The following is a 20,268-nucleotide window of genomic DNA, read 5'->3' on the forward strand; positions in this document are numbered from 1 at the left end:
GTCACTATATATATATATATCTCTATGCTAAAACAATAAATTATAAATAACATTTTTATAATAATAAATTACAATCAACTGCCTCTCACGACACGAAGTCAGTCACACGACACTGTTCAGTGTACACTACAACCAGGCCATCTTCAGTGTCCCACGACACCCTTTTCATCTCAGTGTTCCACTACGGTCCTGTGCATATCTCAGTGTTCCACTCCATCGCGTCCCTCAGTGTCACACTACGGTCCTGGCCCAGTTCAGTGTAACACTCCAACCTTTTCTTCATGTAATGTCCCACTAAACAGCATCTGACGACTACAGTGACGGTGAGTCCACAGACATCACCGGTAGTCCAGTAAATCCTCTCCAAAGGCGGTTGACAAGCCGAACACCATGCTGCAAGCTCACTGAATGCGGCCGTCATGAGGCCAACAGACTCAGTGAGCTGCGGTGAGCGGTTCTTCTAACGCCAGTAGCTTTGGTCAGGTACCTACTGCATTGTACCCTTTTACTTAATGTTGAAGCCAGTAGACGTTACCCTTCGGTGGTCATACTGCTTAGGTGTGTACAGCGAGGCGCTCAGGTACATAATATTTCATTACCCTTCGGTGGTCAGGTACCTACTGCTTAAACATACTGTTACTAAAGCCAGTAGACGTGTACCCTTCGGTGGTCAGGTACCTACTGCTTAGGTGTGTACCGTGAGACACTCAGGCTCTTACTGCTCTAAAGCAGTCCCCACATTGGGTTTGATGACAGTGGTACTGTTAACTATTTAACCGCTAGTTTGGCAGGGGGCCGCAACACCCCCACCACAAAAGGACCGACACACAAAGATCAATCCCGAACCGTCATGGATAGATCATCCAGAAATCATATAATCATTATCATCCCGCAGGCCCCCATATATTACAAAAAAGTAATTTTTAAAAGTGTTAAGATTTACTGTAATAAAGAGTTCGGGATACATAAAACACACTTAATATAAATTAATCTTTAATATATAAAAATCAACTATCTTTGAGAGGTATTTGAACTATGTTTGTACATGTTACTATAATAAATTATAATCAGCATTTGGGTACAACTCTTGACACTACTGTCACTATATATATATATATCTCTATGGCCTCTCACGACACGAAGTAGTCAAGGTTCAGTGTACACTACAACCAGGCCAAGTGTCCCACGAACCCTTTTCATCTCAGTGTTCCACTACGGTCAATCTCAGTGTTCCACTCCATCGTACGTCCCTCAGTGTCTACGGTCCTGAGTTCAGTGTAACACTCCAATGTAATGTCCCACTAACAGCATCTGACGACTCCGGCCCACAGTTGATCATAGACGGTGAGTCCACAGACATCACCGGTAGTTAAATCCTCTCCAAAGGCGGTCCAAGCCGAACACCATGCTGCAAGCTCACTGAATGCGGCCGTCAAGTAACTGAGGCCAACAGACTCAGTAGCTGCGGTGAGCGGTCTTCTATAGCGATTCGGTGGTCAGGTACCTACTGCATAGACGTGTACCCTGAGGAGTTCAGGTACTTAATGTTGAAGCCAGTAGACGTGTACCCTTCGGTGGTCTACCTACTGCTTAGGTACAGCGAGGCGCTCAGGTACATAATATTTCAAAGCCAGTAGACGTGTACCCTTCGGTGGTCAGGTACCTACTGCTTAGGTGTGTACAGCGAGGCGCTCTGGTACATACTGTTACTAAAGCCAGTAGACGTGTACCCTTCGGTGGTCAGGTACCTACTGCTTAGGTGTGTACCGTGAGGCACTCAGGCTCTTACTGCTCTAAGAGCAGTCCCCACATTTGTGGTTATTTTTATGCCAGTTTTTATGCTAAATCAATAAGAGAAAGCGAAAAAGTTTATGAAATATGCAGTTCAAAGAACAGAAGAGAAGTTGTAAGATAGCAGGTATGTACTATATTGCTGATAAGTATGGTAGGAAAACACTTGATGCAGAGCATACCTTTATTATACACTACTTTGCTTTGGGTATACCTGATATGATTTGGTAAAACTTCATTTTTTTTTATTATCACACTGGCCGATTCCCACCAAGGCAGGGTGGCCCGAAAAAGAAAAACTTTCACCATCATTCACTCCATCACTGTCTTGCCAGAAGGGTGCTTTACACTACAGTTTTTAAACTGCAACATTAACACCCCTCCTTCAGAGTGCAGGCACTGTACTTCCCATCTCCAGGACTCAAGTCCGGCCTGCCGGTTTCCCTGAACCCCTTCATAAATGTTACTTTGCTCACACTCCAACAGCACGTCAAGTATTAAAAACCATTTGTCTCCATTCACTCCTATCAAACATGCTCATGCATGCCTGCTGGAAGTCCAAGCCCCTCGCACACAAAACCTCCTTTACCCCCTCCCCCCAACCTTTCTTAGGCCGACCCCTACCCCGCCTTCCTTCCACTACAGACTGATACACTCTTGAAGTCATTCTGTTTTGCTCCATTCTCTCTACATGTCTGAACCACCTCAACAACCCTTCCTCAGCCCTCTGGACAACAGTTTTGGTAATCCTGCACCTCCTCCTAACTTCCAAACTACGAATTCTCTGCATTATATTCACACCACACATTGCCCTCAGACATGACATCTCCACTGCCTCCAGCCTTCTCCTCGCTGCAACATTCATCACCCATGCTTCACACCCATATAAGAGCGTTGGTAAAACTATACTCTCATACATTCCCCTCTTTGCCTCCAAGGACAAAGTTCTTTGTCTCCATAGACTCCTAAGTGCACCACTCACCCTTTTCCACTCATCTTTCATAGACCCATCCGCTGACACGTCCACTCCCAAATATCTGAATACGTTCACCTCCTCCATACTCTCTCCCTCCAATCTGATATCCAATCTTTCATCACCTAATCTTTTTGTTATCCTCATAACCTTACTCTTTCCTGTATTCACCTTTAATTTTCTTCTTTTGCACACCCTACCAAATTCATCCACCAATCTCTGCAACGTCTCTTCAGAATCTCCCAAGAGCACAGTGTCATCAGCAAAGAGCAACTGTGACAACTCCCACTTTGTGTGTGATTCTTTATCTTTTAACTCCACGCCTCTTTCCAAGACCCTCGCATTTACTTCTCTTACAACCCCATCTATAAATATATTAAACAACCACGGTGACATCACACATCCTTGTCTAAGGCCTACTTTTACTGGGAAAAAATTTCCCTCTTTCCTACGTACTCTAACTTGAGCCTCACTATCCTCATAAAAACTCTTCACTGCTTTCAGTAACCTACCTCCTACACCATACACTTGCAACATCTGCCACATTGCCCCCCTATCCACCCTGTCATACGCCTTTTCCAAATCCATAAATGCCACAAAGACCTCTTTAGCCTTATCTAAATACTGTTCACTTATATGTTTCACTGTAAACACCTGGTCCACACACCCCCTACCTTTCCTAAAGCCTCCTTGTTCATCTGCTATCCTATTCTCCGTCTTACTCTTAATTCTTTCAATTATAACTCTACCATACACTTTACCAGGTATACTCAACAGACTTATCCCCCTATAATTTTTGCACTCTCTTTTATCCCCTTTGCCTTTATACAAACGAACTATGCATGCTCTCTGCCAATCCCTAGGTACCTTACCCTCTTCCATACATTTATTAAATAATTGCACCAACCACTCCAAAACTATATCCCCACCTGCTTTTAACATTTCTATCTTTATCCCATCAATCCCGGCTGCCTTACCCCCTTTCATTTTACCTACTGCCTCACGAACTTCCCCCACACTCACAACTGGCTCTTCCTCACTCCTACAAGATGTTATTCCTCCTTGCCCTATACACGAAATCACAGCTTCCCTATCTTCATCAACATTTAACAATTCCTCAAAATATTCCCTCCATCTTCCCAATACCTCTACCTCTCCATTTAATAACTCTCCTCTCCTATTTTTAACTGACAAATCCATTTGTTCTCTAGGCTTTCTTAACTTGTTAATCTCACTCCAAAACTTTTTCTTATTTTCAACAAAATTTGTTGATAACATCTCACCCACTCTCTCATTTGCTCTCTTTTTACATTGCTTCACCACTCTCTTAACCTCTCTCTCTTTCTCCATATACTCTTCCCTCTTTGCATCACTTCTACTTTGTAAGAACTTCTCATATGCTAACTTTTTCTCCCTTACTACTCTCTTTACATCATCATTCCACCAATCGCTCCTCTTCCCTCCTGCACCCACTTTCCTGTAACCACAAACTCTGCTGAACACTCTAACACTACATTTTTAAACCTACCCCATACCTCTTCGACGACCCCATTGCCTATGCTCTCATTAGCCCATCTATCCTCCAATAGCTGTTTATATCTTACCCTAACTGCCTCCTCTTGTAGTTTATAAACCTTCACCTCTCTCTTCCCTGATGCTTCTATTCTCCTTGTATCCCATCTACCTTTTACTCTCAGTGTAGCTACAACTAGAAAGTGATCTGATATATCTGTGGCCCCTCTATAAACATGTACATCCTGAAGTGTACTCAACAGTCTTTTATCTACCAATACATAATCCAACAAACTACTGTCATTTCGCCCTACATCATATCTTGTATACTTATTTATCCTCTTTTTCTTAAAATATGTATTACCTATAACTAAACCCCTTTCTATACAAAGTTCAATCAAAGGGCTCCCATTATCATTTACACCTGGCACCCCAAACTTACCTTCCACACCCTCTCTAAAAGTTTCTCCTACTTTAGCATTCAGGTCCCCTACCACAATTACTCTCTCACTTGGTTCAAAGGCTCCTATACATTCACTTAACATCTCCCAAAATCTCTTTCTCTCCTCTGCATTCCTCTCTTCTCCAGGTGCATACACGCTTATTATGACCCACTTCTCGCATCCAGCCTTTACTTTAATCCACATAATTCTTGAATTTACACATTCATATTCTCTTTTCTCCTTCCATAACTGATCATTTAACATTACTGCTACCCCTTCCTTTGCTCTAACTCTCTCAGATACTCCAGATTTAATCCCATTTATTTCCCCCCACTGAAACTCTCCTACCCCCTTCAGCTTTGTTTCGCTTAGGGCCAAGACATCCAACTTCTTTTCATTCATAACATCAGCAATCATCTGTTTCTTGTCATCCGCACTACATCCACGCACATTTAAGCATCCCAGTTTTATAAAGTTTTTCTTCTTCTCTTTTTTAGTAAATGTCTACAGGAGAAGGGGTTACTAGCCCATTGCTCCCGGCATTTTAGTCGCCTCATACGACACGCATGGCTTACAGAGGAAAGATTCTTTTCCACTTCCCCATGGACAATAGAAGAAATAAAGAAGAACAAGAGCTATTTAGAAAAAGGAGAAAAACCTAGATGTATGTATATATATATGCATGTGCGTGTCTGTGAAGTGTGACCAAAGTGTGAGTAGGAGTAGCAAGATATCCCTGTTATCTAGCGTGTTTATGAGACAGAAAAAGAAACCAGCAATCCTACCATCATGCAAAACAGTTACAGGTTTTTGTTTCACAGTCATCTGGCAGGACGGTAGGTCTCCCCTCATTATTCGTCTAACAAGTGAATGTAACTTGAGAGTCTTCAATCTTTCTTCATAAGGAAGATTTCTAATGCTATGTATTAATTTGGTCATCCTACGCTGAATGTTTTCTAACGAATTTATGTCCATTCTGTAATATGGAGACCAGAACTGAGCTGCATAATCTAGGTGAGGCCTTACTAATGATGTATAAAGCTGCAGTATGACCTCTGGACTTCTGTTGCTTACACTTCTTGATATAAATCCCAGTAATCTATTTGCCTTATTACGTACGCTTAGGCATTGCTGTCTTGGTTTAAAGTTGCTGCTCACCATAACCCCCAAGTCCTTTTTGCAATCTGTATGGCTAAGTTCTACATCATTTAACTTACAAGTACAGTGGACCCCCGGTTAACGATATTTTTTCACTCCAGAAGTATGTTCAGGTGCCAGTACTGACCGAATTTGTTCCCATAAGAAATATTGTGAAGTAGATTAGTCCATTTCAGACCCCCAAACATACACGTACAAACACACTTACATAAATACACTTACATAATTGGTCGCATTCGGAGGTAATCGTCATGCGGGGGTCCACTGTACTAGGGTTATGGGCACTCCCAAGCTTCAGAACCTTGCATTTATCTACATTGAACTGCATCTGCCACTTTTCTGACCAAGAATAGAGTTTGTTTAAATCCTCCTGAAGTTCCATAACATCTACGTTTGAATCAATTATCCTACCTATCTTTGTGTCATCGGCGAATTTGCTCATATCACTAGTAATTCCCTCATCGTTCTCAGGGTCGGCCAAATTTAAAAAAAAAAAAAAAATTCTTATGAAAAGATAGAGAATCTTTTCCCGATCATAATGACACCAAAAATATGAAATTTGATGGAAAACTTACGGAATTATGCTCTTGCGAAGTTAGCGGTCTCGGCGATGTTTACGGATCGGCGATTTTGCCCACTTTGAGCCCCATTTTCGGCCATTTCCACTGTACTAGTCGACAAAAAACATGAATATTTCGCTAGAACTCCATTTTTTCTATTGAATGAGTGCAAGAAACCACCCATTTACCAATTTCAGCTATCCAGTACAGTGGTCAGAATTTAGCAATTTTGAAAATTTCACACAAATTTCAAAAGATGCCAATTTCCGAATAGGGTCCAGAACAAACAAGAAATACATTCCTGGCACTAAAATGACATTTCCTCTGTTCATTAGCCACGTCTCAAGGCCCCTCTTACATTCTTTTGCTTTCCACTTTGAATTTTTATTCTCACAAAAAATAGAAGATTTACTGTTATGCAGACTACTGCATTAGTGTAAAAAATGGTATGAATCATATTGGCGCACTTGCAAAAGAATATTAGACTTACCAGTTGACGTGTATTGGACGCTTGGCATGATTTGTTTACTTTTGAACTTTGGTAAAAATCGAACATTTCTGCTACTTTGAGCTCAATTTCAAGGTACTTTTCATTGTAAAACCAGTCAAAATCATCTCAATTTCTATGATATGCCTTCCATTCTATAAAATGAGACCAAGAAAACTAGAATACAACAATAAATACCATACGAAAATACAGTGCAAAGTCTGTTTTATTCCAAAAAAAACGGTCAAAGTTTTTTTTTCTCATTATGCACTGTGTGCTGCAGGATTTTTTTTATACCATGCCTCAACCGCTGCCTCTACCTCTGCCTCTACCACTGCTTCTACCACTGCCTCAACCACTGCCTCAACCACTGCCTCAACCACTGCCTCAACCACTGCCTCAACCACTGCCTCAACCACTGCCTCAACCACTGCCTCAACCGCTGCCTCAACCGCTGCCTCAACCGCTGCCTCAACCGCTGCCTCTACCGCTGCCTCTACCGCTGCCTCTACCGCTGCCTCTACCGCTGCCTCTACCGCTGCCTCTACCGCTGCCTCTACCGCTGCCTCTACCACTGCCTCAACCACTGTCTCTACCATTGCCTCAACCACTGTCTCAACCACTGTCTCTACCACTGCCTCTACCACTGCCTCTACCAATGCCTCTACCACTCCAGTCGCACTCAATCTACAAGCACCAAACACAATGAATTATTGTGAAATGTTTGGAAGAGTGTGGAGACTAATGCTCACTCCAGCATAAACAAAGCCACACTGACGATGCCTCAACCACTTCTTCCACCACTGCTTCAACCCTCGTATTTTTGTACTATTTCTTTCTTCAATTCTATTGTATTAATAATAATAATAATATGATAGAATTGAAGACGGAAATTGTACAAAAATACAAGGGTTGAAGCAGTGGTGGAGGAAGTGGTTGAGGCATCGTCAGTCAGTGTGTCTTTTATGATGATAAATTAGACACATGTGGCTTTGTTTATGCTGGAGTGAGCATTAGTCTCCACGCTCTTCCAAACATTTCACAATAATTCATTGTTTGGTGCTTATAGATTAAGTACGACTGCCACATAATTAACCATGGGCCCAAAGAAACTTGCTAGTGCCAGTCCTTTGGTAAAGAAATTGAGAAACACGATAGAATTGAAGAAAGAAATTGTACCAAAATATGAGCAGTGCGCCGCAGTGGTTGAGGCACTGGTGGGGGCAGTGGTTGAGGCAGTGGTTGAGGCACTGGTGGAGGCAGTGGTTGAGGCACTGATATTTAATAACATACATGTTATTAAACCATAACTTGTATGTATTTAGCACAATATTTTACGACATTTTCATGTATTTTATGATTGTTCATGGTTCAACAAGTTAAGGAAGCAGTATTGTATTATATTTCCCTACAATATATTGGGACACCAAACATTCGAGATTTTTCAACATTCACGAGGCTCTTGATCCCCTAACCCTCGCAAATGTTGAGGAGACCTGTATAGTGTAATATAGTGCTACCAGCACTTTCATATGGGTGTGAGGCATGACTTTTTAATATTTCAGCAAAAGGGACGCTGAGGCTGTGAAGATGTCACGTTTGAGGGTGATTTGGTGTGAATATTGGGCAGAGAATTCAGAGACTGGAGACTAGAAGGTGTGGGGTAACCGTAAATATAATTCAAAGGGCTGAGTAAGGGTTGCTGAGATGGTTTGGGCACTTTAGAGCAAAATAAGATGACTAGGTGGTCTATAAATATGGGATGGAAGGAAGGAGGGGCAAGGGTCATCTGAGGGAGGGTTGGAACAAGGGGGGGTAGAGGAGGCTTTTGAGTGCTAAGGCTTGAACATTGGCAGCTTATGCTAGTGCGTTAGATTAGAGTTAGTGTAGGCAAGTGGTTTTTGTGACCTGACATGCTGTTTGTGTGAGCAAGGTAACATTTATGAAGCGATTCAAGGAAACCGATTAGCCAGGCTTAAATCCTGGAGGTGGGAAGTACAGTGGACCCCCGCGAGTTTGCGGTTCCGAATTTGCTGCTTCAGTAATTCGCAGATTTTTCCTTAGAACCTAACTAATAATTGTTCATGGAATTCCCTGCAAATTTGCAGATTATTTCATGACAGTATATAATTTTTTGTGTTTTAACACTAAATGCTATTAAGAAAAATACAATTTAATAATTTTGTAACATAAATATTAATGTAAATTCAGCTAAATTAAATTATTACCATATGTTTACCATACATATACCAAAGAAAATTAGGTTGCATGAGTTATGGTATACCAAAGAAAATGGACTTTCATGAATTACAGTACATGTGGGGGTAACATCGGTATTTTACATTCTAGCACTGTGGGAGACATAGCAGTACTGTGGTACCTTGACTTACGAGTTTAATTCGTTCCGTGATCTAGCTCGTAACTCAATTTGCTCGTATATCAAATCAATTTTCCTCATTGAAATTAATTGAAATCTCATTAATCTGTTCCAGCCCCAAGAAACCACCTCAATTGTTTTGTTACAGGTTTTTAAAGAAGAAAAATGCATAAATAAGAAATGATTTTTGCCTTTTTTGCCAGGTCCCAGCGGTGTTTTAGAAATGCTGGAGTATATATGAAACTCCATGAAGCATGGTGTAAGATGAGTGTCACTCCACTGCTGACAGTGCAGCAGTGGAGTGACATTTGATGATCATGCACTGCCTTGGCTTTATTTTTCACTGTTACACATAAACATGTCTGTCTTTGTTTATCTCTGTCTCTGCTTATCTGTCTTTCTGTCTTCCTGTCTCTCTTCTTGTCTCTCTGTCTCAGAGAGAGAGCTGCTCATGAATCAACAGTTATTACACACGATGCAGAGTCGTCACGTCTGATTCCTGAACAAGTGAAAATGTGTATTACTTGCCAGTTATGCTTATTATGCCTTATATCTACAAGCATAGTACAGTGGACCCCCGCATAACGATTACCTCTGAATGCGACCAATTATGTAAGTGTAATTATGTAAGTGCGTTTGTACGTGTATGTTTGGGGGTCTGAAATGGACTAATCTACTTCACAATATTCCTTATGGGAACAAATTCGGTCAGTACTGGCACCTGAACATACTTCTGGAGTGAAAAAATATCGTTAACCGGGGGTCCACTGTATAGCACTTTGTCTGGATTTTTTTTGGAGTTATCCTAGGTAATTTACAATATGTATAACTGTATTTATGTGTACCTGTGAGATAGAGAGACAGAGACAGAGATAGATACAGACAGAATGAGATACAGACAACCAAAGCAAATCAGCCAGCTAGCCAGTCGCCAGCCGGCCAACCAGCCAGCTAGCCAGCTGGCCACCCAACCAGCCGGCCTGCTGAACATGTACGTTACATGTTCCAGAATTGTTTCTCTTTACTTAGGGCATACATTATAGAACATTCTGGCAGGATGACACTACCATTGGTATCAAAATTGAAATGATGTTATACATTGGTTATTATCAAGGTTTTTGATATTTCCTCGGTATCTTCTGCGAGTGGCAGCGTATCTGAAACTCACTCATAACTTGGATTTTGGCTCTCAACCCAAAGCAAAAAATAGACTGAACGACGGCTCGTAACTTGGAAAACTCGTAAGCTGGGGCACTTGTAAATCAAGGTACTTCTATACAGTACAGCCTCTCTTCACTTAGCGACATACTCGTTTACCAATGCCTCAGACTTGCAACAGGCTCTCTGACCAGTATTCATACCTAAATAATGTATATTAGAGCCAATTTTCTCTATTTTGTTTATTTCGATATACAGTACACTACTGCATAAACATTTAAAAATTTACCAGAAATGTTACAAATGGTGCAAAGGTGACATTAAAACAATATCATAGATGGTTGACACAAACTCACTACCACTATAGTATGCTCCTCACTTAGTGACGAATTCGTCTAACAACATGGTCTCAGGAACAGAACTGTCATTAAGAGAGGAGAGGCTGTACTGTATACAGGTTTATCTTTACATTCTTTGTTTTTTTTTTTTTTTAAGGGTGATGTATGAAGCTGAGTTTGAAATTAAATTAAAATGTTTTGGGGGTATTTTTAGGGCTTAAACTATAAAAATAGGCATTTATAGGCTTTTTTTTTTAACAATGTCCAGAATTTGAGGTTTTTTTCAAATTCACAGGTGGTCTTGGAACGTAACCCCCACAAATTTGGGAGGACTACTGTACAGTGCCTGCACTCTAAAGGAGGTATGAGGATATTGCAGCTCAGAGAGCCATCTGAACTGTAGTGTCAGCATCCTTCTGGCAAGACAGCAATTGAATGAATGATGATGAGTGCTGTTTTTTTTATGGGAGATGGCTGGTGTGTTCAAAAAAATTACTGAACAATAATTTGATGTCTGATGAAATCACTAATAATTTTTATGTAAGCAATATTAACAAAGTATTGTATAAATTGCTTTTCATGAGAAAATAATGACTCTCTCAGTTAGTATTACTAGTCATTAATTTCAACAGCATTAAAATTTGGTTATGACACACAGTGTAATATTAAACCATACCCCCGGCCGGGATTGAACCCGCGGTCATAGAGTCTCAAAACTCCAGCCCGTCGCGCTAGCCACTAGACCAGCTAGCCACAATAAGATTCATCCAACTAGGTATATTTCTACACCATAGGAAAGTTAGCACAGGCACCTCTGTGACCAGAAATGCAAGTTTTTACAGACGAATCTCCAGCTAGCGTGGCCGTGACGAACTCTAGCTCAAGTCCCTTCACTGCCGTCAACATGACTTAAGAAATCGTAATGACACGATTGCAAATAAACCATACCCCCGGCCGGGATTGAACCCGCGGTCATAGAGTCTCAAAACTCCAGCCCGTCGCGCTAGCCACTAGACCAGCTAGCCACAATAAGATTCATCCAACTAGGTATATTTCTACACCATAGGAAAGTTAGCACAGGCACCTCTGTGACCACAAATGCAAGTTTTTACAGACGAATCTCCAGCTAGCGTGGCCGTGACGAACTCTAGCTCAAGTCCCTTCACTGCCGTCAACATGACTTAAGAAATCGTAATGACACGATTGCAAATAAACCATACCCCAGGCCGGGATTGAACCCGCGGTCATAGAGTCTCAAAACTCCAGCCCGTCGCGCTAGCCACTAGACCAGCTAGCCACAATAAGATTCATCCAACTAGGTATATTTCTACACCATAGGAAAGTTAGCACAGGCACCTTTGTGACCACAAATGCAAGTTTTTACAGACGAATCTCCAGCTAGCGTGGCCGTGACGAACTCTAGCTCAAGTCCCTTCACTGCCGTCAACATGACTTAAGAAATCGTAATGACACGATTGCAAATAAACCATACCCCCGGCCGGGATTGAACCCGCGGTCATAGAGTCTCAAAACTCCAGCCCGTCGCGCTAGCCACTAGACCAGCTAGCCACAATAAGATTCATCCAACTAGGTATATTTCTACACCATAGGAAAGTTAGCACAGGCACCTCTGTCTAGTGGTCTAGTGGCTAGCGCGACGGGCTGGAGTTTTGAGACTCTATGACCGCGGGTTCAATCCCGGCCGGGGGTATGGTTTATTTGCAATCGTGTCATTACGATTTCTTAAGTCATGTTGACGGCAGTGAAGGGACTTGAGCTAGAGTTCGTCACGGCCACGCTAGCTGGAGATTCGTCTGTAAAAACTTGCATTTGTGGTCACAGAGGTGCCTGTGCTAACTTTCCTATGGTGTAGAAATATACCTAGTTGGATGAATCTTATTGTGGCTAGCTGGTCTAGTGGCTAGCGCGACGGGCTGGAGTTTTGAGACTCTATGACCGCGGGTTCAATCCCGGCCGGGGGTATGGTTTATTTGCAATCGTGTCATTACGATTTCTTAAGTCATGTTGACGGCAGTGAAGGGACTTGAGCTAGAGTTCGTCACGGCCACGCTAGCTGGAGATTCGTCTGTAAAAACTTGCATTTGTGGTCACAGAGGTGCCTGTGCTAACTTTCCTATGGTGTAGAAATATACCTAGTTGGATGAATCTTATTGTGGCTAGCTGGTCTAGTGGCTAGCGCGACGGGCTGGAGTTTTGAGACTCTATGACCGCGGGTTCAATCCCGGCCGGGGGTATGGTTTATTTGCAATCGTGTCATTACGATTTCTTAAGTCATGTTGACAGTGTAATATTACCTGAAGTTTACCTGGAGAGGATTTCAGGGGTCAACACTCCCATGGCCCAGTCTGAGACTAGCTCATGGTGGATCAGGGTCTGATCATCCAGGCTGTTACTGTTATGTGAAGTAAATAGCAACACATTGGTAGTTGTTGTTGCAACATAACTACCAGTGAAACTTTTATGAAGTTAGTACTACATGTTGTGACTGATTTTGAACTTTAAACACTGTGCAAGACAGTAGAATGGATACCAGTTAAAACTTTATATTAGATGTTCATTGGTTTCTCAGTTATTTATGAAATTTTGTTGCTTATCTGTTTTTCTGTGGGCAGTGTTAATAGCAAATGTTAGTTTCCGGGCTTCAAAATTTAGTGTATTTTAGGGTACAAGGTGGATTAGTGGTAAATTGCATTTTGCATAAATTTGCACTGTGCTATACAGAAAGCCTACTACTGTACTCTGACAGCTGTTGATGTTTGCTTTCATATTATTTTATAAATTACACATGCCAGCCATTTTCCACCAGGGTAAGGTGACAAAAAAGGGTAAACATTTTCATCTAAGCTGAAAAGCTTATTATACTTAAATTTTTATCTACCATAATATAATTCTAATAAACTGTATTTACCATTTTTAAAGTGTCCTGCTAATCCCTCCTGACCATGAGGGATATGGAGTAATGGACCTTATGTGGATTGTAATTGTGTCTGACTATGTACTGAAGCTGGTTACAGTATTGGTGAAGACAATCATCACTCTCATGCCTCACTCAATCATGCACTACCAGAATAGGGTACAGTATGACTTTTATGCTGTAATGTTAGACTACAATTATAACTTTTATCATCAGTGGAAGTGAAGATTGAAAAAGATATTTGTTATCCATTAGTTCATGAGCTGTTAGTCTGAGAATAACTGCACTTAACACTTTATACTTTATTAAGTAGACTGGCTTTTCTGTTTCTTGAAGTGTTGTCATGGAAAAGACTAAAAATTTAGGAAGAACAAAAAGGCACAATACCATGACTGGAGCAATACACAGATAACCCACACATAAGAAAGAGAAGCTTGTGACAATGTTTTGGTCCAATTTGGGCCATTTACATGTCACCTTCGTGCATTAGTATGACTTGTAAATGATCTAAGTCGGACCAAAACGTCATCATAAGCTGCTCTCTCTCCTGTGTGCAGGTTACTTGTGTATTGTTAGAAAAAATTTTCTATCAGTTTTCTTATACTCACCTAGTGGTTTACATATTGTCTTTTAACTAACATACTCCCTTCAGTACCTACTGGTTTACAGTCTCTTAATTTTGTCGTTACATGTGCTTCTCTGTTATTAAGGTTAGGTTAGATGATCTTATTTTTTTCACTTATCACAAGTGTTTCTTTTTGTGATAGCCAAACAGTGTGGAGCTGTATATATATATATATATAGTAAATATATAAGTGTTCTTTTAAAAAGTTTGTGACAGTTGAAAGCAGGTGAAATATTTTTACAATATTTGGACAGGTCAAATTCGGTAGAAGCTTCATAAGTAAATCTTTCAAAGATGGAAGTAAATGTTTCATTGTTTGGGTATATTTTACCAATTACAAAAGTTTGTAGACTGAACAGATGTTAAATTTTTGCACATGCACACTTACCTACATCAGTGAAGTATGTACATAGACAAATTAGCATTATCAAATAGTAGAGGTGTGACTTTTCATAAAATTTGTTTTGGGCATTTATATTGTCAAAATGATTTTGCAGATGTGGCAATACAACATTGCCACAAATGCCTTGTATTTTTTATTATTAGCTTTTTGTGGTCTTTATAATTTGTTGAAGTATTTAACTGTGTGTGTACACTGCATTTGGTCCTACATTTTGTGACTCCTTTTAAAATTCAGTCTTGTCTGTCACTTAAAAATTACAACTATATAAGAATATTCATATTACTAAGGCATTGCTCTTCGCTAATTTTTTGTTTGCTTAATGAGTCTTGTCATTTCTTCTCAGAAATGTGGTGTATTATTAAATATTACTATAGTTTTAAATTGATCTATTACACTAATAACATTTACCATATATTTTATCTTTACTCATATTGCACTGTATCATCTAATATGTATGATCTCTTTTTCAGGGTAAATACTTCTTGGTAGTAGAGATGGGATCACAGTTATATCGATCCTTAGCTCCCATACAGCCTTGGCTATCATACCTACTTGATGGATATGCTGGACCACGAAAAGTACTTGGAGTTTTCCTATCAGCTACATATATGGTTTGCAAGGGTCCTGACATTGTAACCAAAATGAAATGCTTTCAGTCTGCTATTGTCAAGTTTATTCATAGTGTGGTAAGTGTACTCACCTAGTTGTACTCACCTAGTTAAGGTTGTGGGGGTCGAGTCCGAGCTCCTGGCCCCGCCTCTTCACTGATCGCTACTAGGTCACTCTCCCTGAACCGTGAGCTTTATCATACCTCTGCTTAAAGCTATGTATGGATCCTGCCTCCACTACATCGCTTCCCAAACTATTCCACTTACTGACTACTCTGTGGCTGAAGAAATACTTCCTAACATCCCTGTGATTCATCTGTGTCTTCAACTTCCAACTGTGTCCCCTTGTTACTGTGTCCAATCTCTGGAACATCCTGTCTTTGTCCACCTTGTCAATTCCTCTCAGTATTTTGTATGTCGTTATCATGTCCCCCTATCTCTCCTGTCCTCCAGTGTCGTCAGGTTGATTTCCCTTAACCTCTCCTCTGCATGATAATTATAGCATTATTAGTTGTAACAAAGTAAATGGTGAGTGTGTAATTTTTTTTAACTTGGAAGCTTATCTAAAAGTAACTGCTGCAATTTTCTTATAATTTCTAGTCATTTACAGTATTGCTTCAGAATACTTACCTTAGATGAAGAAAGTTTTTTTTATCCTTCTGTAGTTTTTATGATTTCCTGAATTTACTTAGGCTTCTGCAAGCATAATATAACCTTAAAGTGGCACATGTCTTTCTTTCCACTCACTAACCAGTGGTTACCCCATTAGCCTAGCTACTGGATACATGACAACATAGAAAACCCTTTCCTTTGTCAAAGTAAATATTCTGTGCTTTGTTGATCTCTTCAAACTTTGATTTCTAAAGAGCTTAGAGAAACGTCTTGGCATTCTCTGTGATTTAAACACACTTCCCTGTGACCTTCCTGCATTATCCAAAGTATTGTACACATTCTCAAAATGCCAGTGTGTAACCACATTTATTTGTACCCCTCTGCAACCTTGCATTTGAATCTGGCTCTTTTCTCACAAGACGCGTGTACTGTAAAATAGCCAGGTAACTGCATTTCACTGGATTGTTCTACATTAAAGACTGATTTTATAAAAGAAGAACTTTAAAAACTTCTCCACATGCTGCATGGTTCCAACAGTCTTGATGCTCAGACCTGACACCTTAAAATCTTGCTGTGTGCTGTTCAAAATAATTGATCATCATCAATTATTGAATAATTTTTTGGACTATAGATCACCAAGTTATGAATTGGGTTGCACCGACCTACTCAGGTTATAATTCCTAACTGAAAGGCAGTATACAATGTCAAAATGCCATACTTATAATAAAAGTGGCTGGTACAATTTACAATTTCAAAAATTGGAAATGAGAACTTGACAACAGTTCAGCTCATTCTGGCCATTGATAAGGGTACAGGATGGATCAAAATATCCAGTTTTTATTTTCAGTTTGTTGTGAGTTAGGCATAAACTTATCCAAGATTTCAGTAGAAAAACTGAGAGCACCACCCACTAGTGCATCCTAGACAGAACTGAAGGAGACAAGAGGCCAACAATTGTTGTTAATTTTCTTTTAAACTTCATACAATGAAAAGACAGTATAAAACCTATAACCAAAGTTCAGGAACCATGCTAGGCAAAGTTTCCCCAGAAGACTGTTATTAAGAGTCTAACAAACGTTTAACAGCACAAGAAAAATAAAAAAGGAACTTGCAGTGTAGAGGAACTACAGGATCAGCTTGTGGCCTAATAGAGCTCTCCAAAATGACATGGGTTGGGCACCACATTACATTGTATTATTGAACCACACTAGCAACCACTTTCACAAATATGTTATTGTTATGTTCATCAAAGCGCTAAATCTCTCAATCTCTGAGGGTTATTCAGCATTGTTTCTAATTAGAAACCAGGCAAATGACTAGTGAACAGAGGATCAAAACTACAACATTCCTTGAGCTGATTGGCCCCTACTGGTTTAGAGCATCATGAAATACACTGCAATTGCAGGCTTTGTCAGTTTGAAAATAAATCATGAATAAAGCACTAGGGTTAATCTGATGTCTGAAGAGAAGCAAGCAAAATGACAGACTAAAACTTTTACCAGTTAGGGAAGGCTTCAGTTAGCAGGATCCTGTCTGTGTACATGGATTTATGGCCATTTATTTTTTGCCAATGATAGGCTAGGCTGGTTAATGAGTAGAAAGGAGGACTTGTAGCATTTTTAGACTGTGTTATATGGCCAGGAAGGTAAATGCTTTCTGAGGAGCCATTGGACCTCTCAAGGTATACAAAACATCATACATTAATTTTAATTTTCTTTCACAGAATTATGGTTCCACTCCAAGCAAGTCTCAGCTTGAAGATGCAGGTGGTTTGTGTCCAATATGTCATGATGACTTCCTTCTACCAACAATGCTAAGTTGTAAGCATATATTTTGTGAACAGTGTGTTGTCACTTGGTTTGACCGGGAACGAACATGCCCAATGTGCAGAACGCAGGTTGCTGATGATCCAGCTTGGAGAGATGGCAGCACTACCCATTTTATGCAACTCTATTGATGCAAGAGCTTGAAATGGCATAAATGATGGTATAATTGGACAGTATAGAATGCCTTGAAGTCTACCAGGCATTAACTACAGAGAAGTGATACTGTTCTTAAACTGCTATAAATGAATTCCAGTGATTATAATAACACGAAGAATGTATTTTCACCCTTAATAATGGCATTGAGATGTTTTTGTTCTTAATATAACACACTGTTAAGAACATTAACTACTACACATCTCATTTAATTTTTAAATAGTGAGCATATGTTAGCATTATTCAGTTCTATGTTGTAATTAAGTTTGGTCATTTAAACTAAGAGTTTCATCCTCATTTGTTAAAATTGTAACTAGATAATATTTCCACTAAGCTGTACCTAAGACTTTTAATAGGTACTTTTCATACTAGTAAGCTGTTTTTGTCCAGAGGGGCTGTTGGTTAAAATAATAAATTGTTTACTCATGCTCGATGTATGGTGTAGAACCCTCAGTATAATGAACTAATAGAGGAGAGAGGTGGTGTTCATTGAACTAAAGTTCATTACATCAAAGTTATGAAATTGTTTACATAACTGACAGCTACTCGATATAGCGGATTTGGTCTGTTGAATAGGGAGCCTTCATGACACATTACAGTACCACAAATGGGCAAGTGCCCCATGCAGCAGACTTAGTCCTTTATATCAAGCCATTGTATCTGAATTTCATTACATAGGGGTCTGTTACATCAGGGGTTTACTGTATTATAGGTATGCTTAGATTACTGAATAATTTTATTTTAACCATCTTCTAAATGGTGCACCAGTTTGTTCAGTTACAGGGTAGTGTGGGTTAATTAATATATAGTAGTTATTATTTTTGCATATTTTTGTGTTTTACTCTTAAGTTAAATTTTATCACAGTAAAACCTTAATTTATTGGATCTCAAATTTAAAATACAAAATCTGAGGTCGGATAATGTTCAGAAACAACAGAGTCCATTAAATCTAGAATTTTCCATTCTTACCATCATGAGAGAACACTTGTCATTCAGATTTAACCGACAGCTTGACTTTATGGACACTCCTGCTTCTTCCTATCGGTCACTTAAATTGAGGTTTCACTGTACCAAAATTTTTACCAAGTGCACCACTATTATAGGTCAAGTTTTACAGATTTCTTCAAAGTAAATGTTTTCTTTTTATTGATATTATACAGTACAGTATATATATTTTTTTAACACTGGCCGTCTCCCATTGAGGCAGTGACTCAAAAAAAAAAAAAAAAGAAAATACCTTCACCACCATTCACACTATTGCTGTCTTTGCAGAGGCACATAGATACAACAGTTTAGATGTCATTCTAAACAGCAGATATCCCAAACCCCTCCTTTAAAGTGTAGGCATTGTACTTCCCACCTCCAGGACTCAAATCTGGCTAACTGGTTTCCCTGAATCCCTTCACAAAATATTATTCTGCTTACACTCCAATAGCTCATCAAGTCCCAAAAACCATTTATAAGCACTCACTCCTATTCAACATGCTCACACATATCTGAAGTACCAGTGATGACCATTCATTATCTAAAGCCATAATAAAATAGTGAGTGTAGTTATATAATAGAAAAGGATACTGTACTGGTGTTGTATTGCTGTAACTGGCTAGTCAGTAGCCAATTCCTGATAATATTACAAATAATTTCTCTAAAAATATTATTGTTTCATTGTCCCCAGTTAAATTATTATTATTATTAAAGATTAGCCGGTATTCTCCCGGCCCGGGCCTTTTCCAAGTGGTGGCCCGGCCTTGGCTCCCTCTTTAGGGAGTGTCTGAGACCTAAGTCTCCCATGGGAGGAGGCACAAGTACCTCCTCATCTTTGGGACCAACTGTCCCCAGGCCTAGCCACAAGCTAGGCCTCTCTGGTCTGCCATCCCCGCCCCAAGGGGGCAAATGGGAATGACAGTCTTATGAGCTAAAGGCTCGGGCTCAGGCACCTACCCTACCCTAGAAGGGTTAGGCATGGTATCGATCCCCCAGTTAAAGAAAACACTCTTTATAATAATAATTTTGTGTTATTTAATTAGAGTGAACTTTTTTCTCTGTAAATGATGAGGAGAAAGAAATAAAGTTAAATCAACAAACTGTGTATGTGTATGTATGTGGGGAGGGAGTATGAGGGGGGTAAAGTTTGCAAAATTCATCACATATTGTGTATTAATTTCACATAGATACATTATTTTAAAACAAGGTTAAGGCTGCTATTTTAATTTTGCCATCTGAAAAATTTATTGTTTTTCACTTTAAAAGCAAAACATAAAGTTTTAATCTTAAACAATATTACCTTTTCATAAAATAATCCAGATGGA

At 39.8% G+C, this 20,268-nt stretch overlaps 1 protein-coding gene across 3 annotated transcripts in view; it reads left to right on the forward strand.

Annotated features, from left to right (window-relative positions):
• The window catches only part of LOC128684574 (RING finger and transmembrane domain-containing protein 2), a 41,879-nt gene extending 22,671 nt beyond the window's left edge, over positions 1–19,208 (forward strand). For 2 of the 3 annotated variants that reach the window (XM_053770866.2, XM_053770865.2), the window contains exons 6-8: positions 13,738–13,891; positions 15,231–15,446; positions 17,704–18,085. In XM_053770866.2, the coding sequence (XP_053626841.1) occupies positions 13,738–13,891; positions 15,231–15,446; positions 17,704–17,937 (604 nt within the window). In that variant the 3' untranslated portion in view covers positions 17,938–18,085. Of the gene's footprint in view, positions 1–13,737; positions 13,892–15,230; positions 15,447–17,703 lie in introns of all 3 variants that reach the window. The other variant, XM_053770864.2, reaches the window with a different exon arrangement.
• The last annotated feature ends 1,060 nt before the right edge of the window (positions 19,209–20,268 follow it).

Source organism: Cherax quadricarinatus, chromosome 4, assembly GCF_038502225.1.
Source record: "Cherax quadricarinatus isolate ZL_2023a chromosome 4, ASM3850222v1, whole genome shotgun sequence".
In the NCBI taxonomy this organism is placed as follows: Eukaryota; Metazoa; Arthropoda; class Malacostraca; order Decapoda; family Parastacidae; genus Cherax; species Cherax quadricarinatus.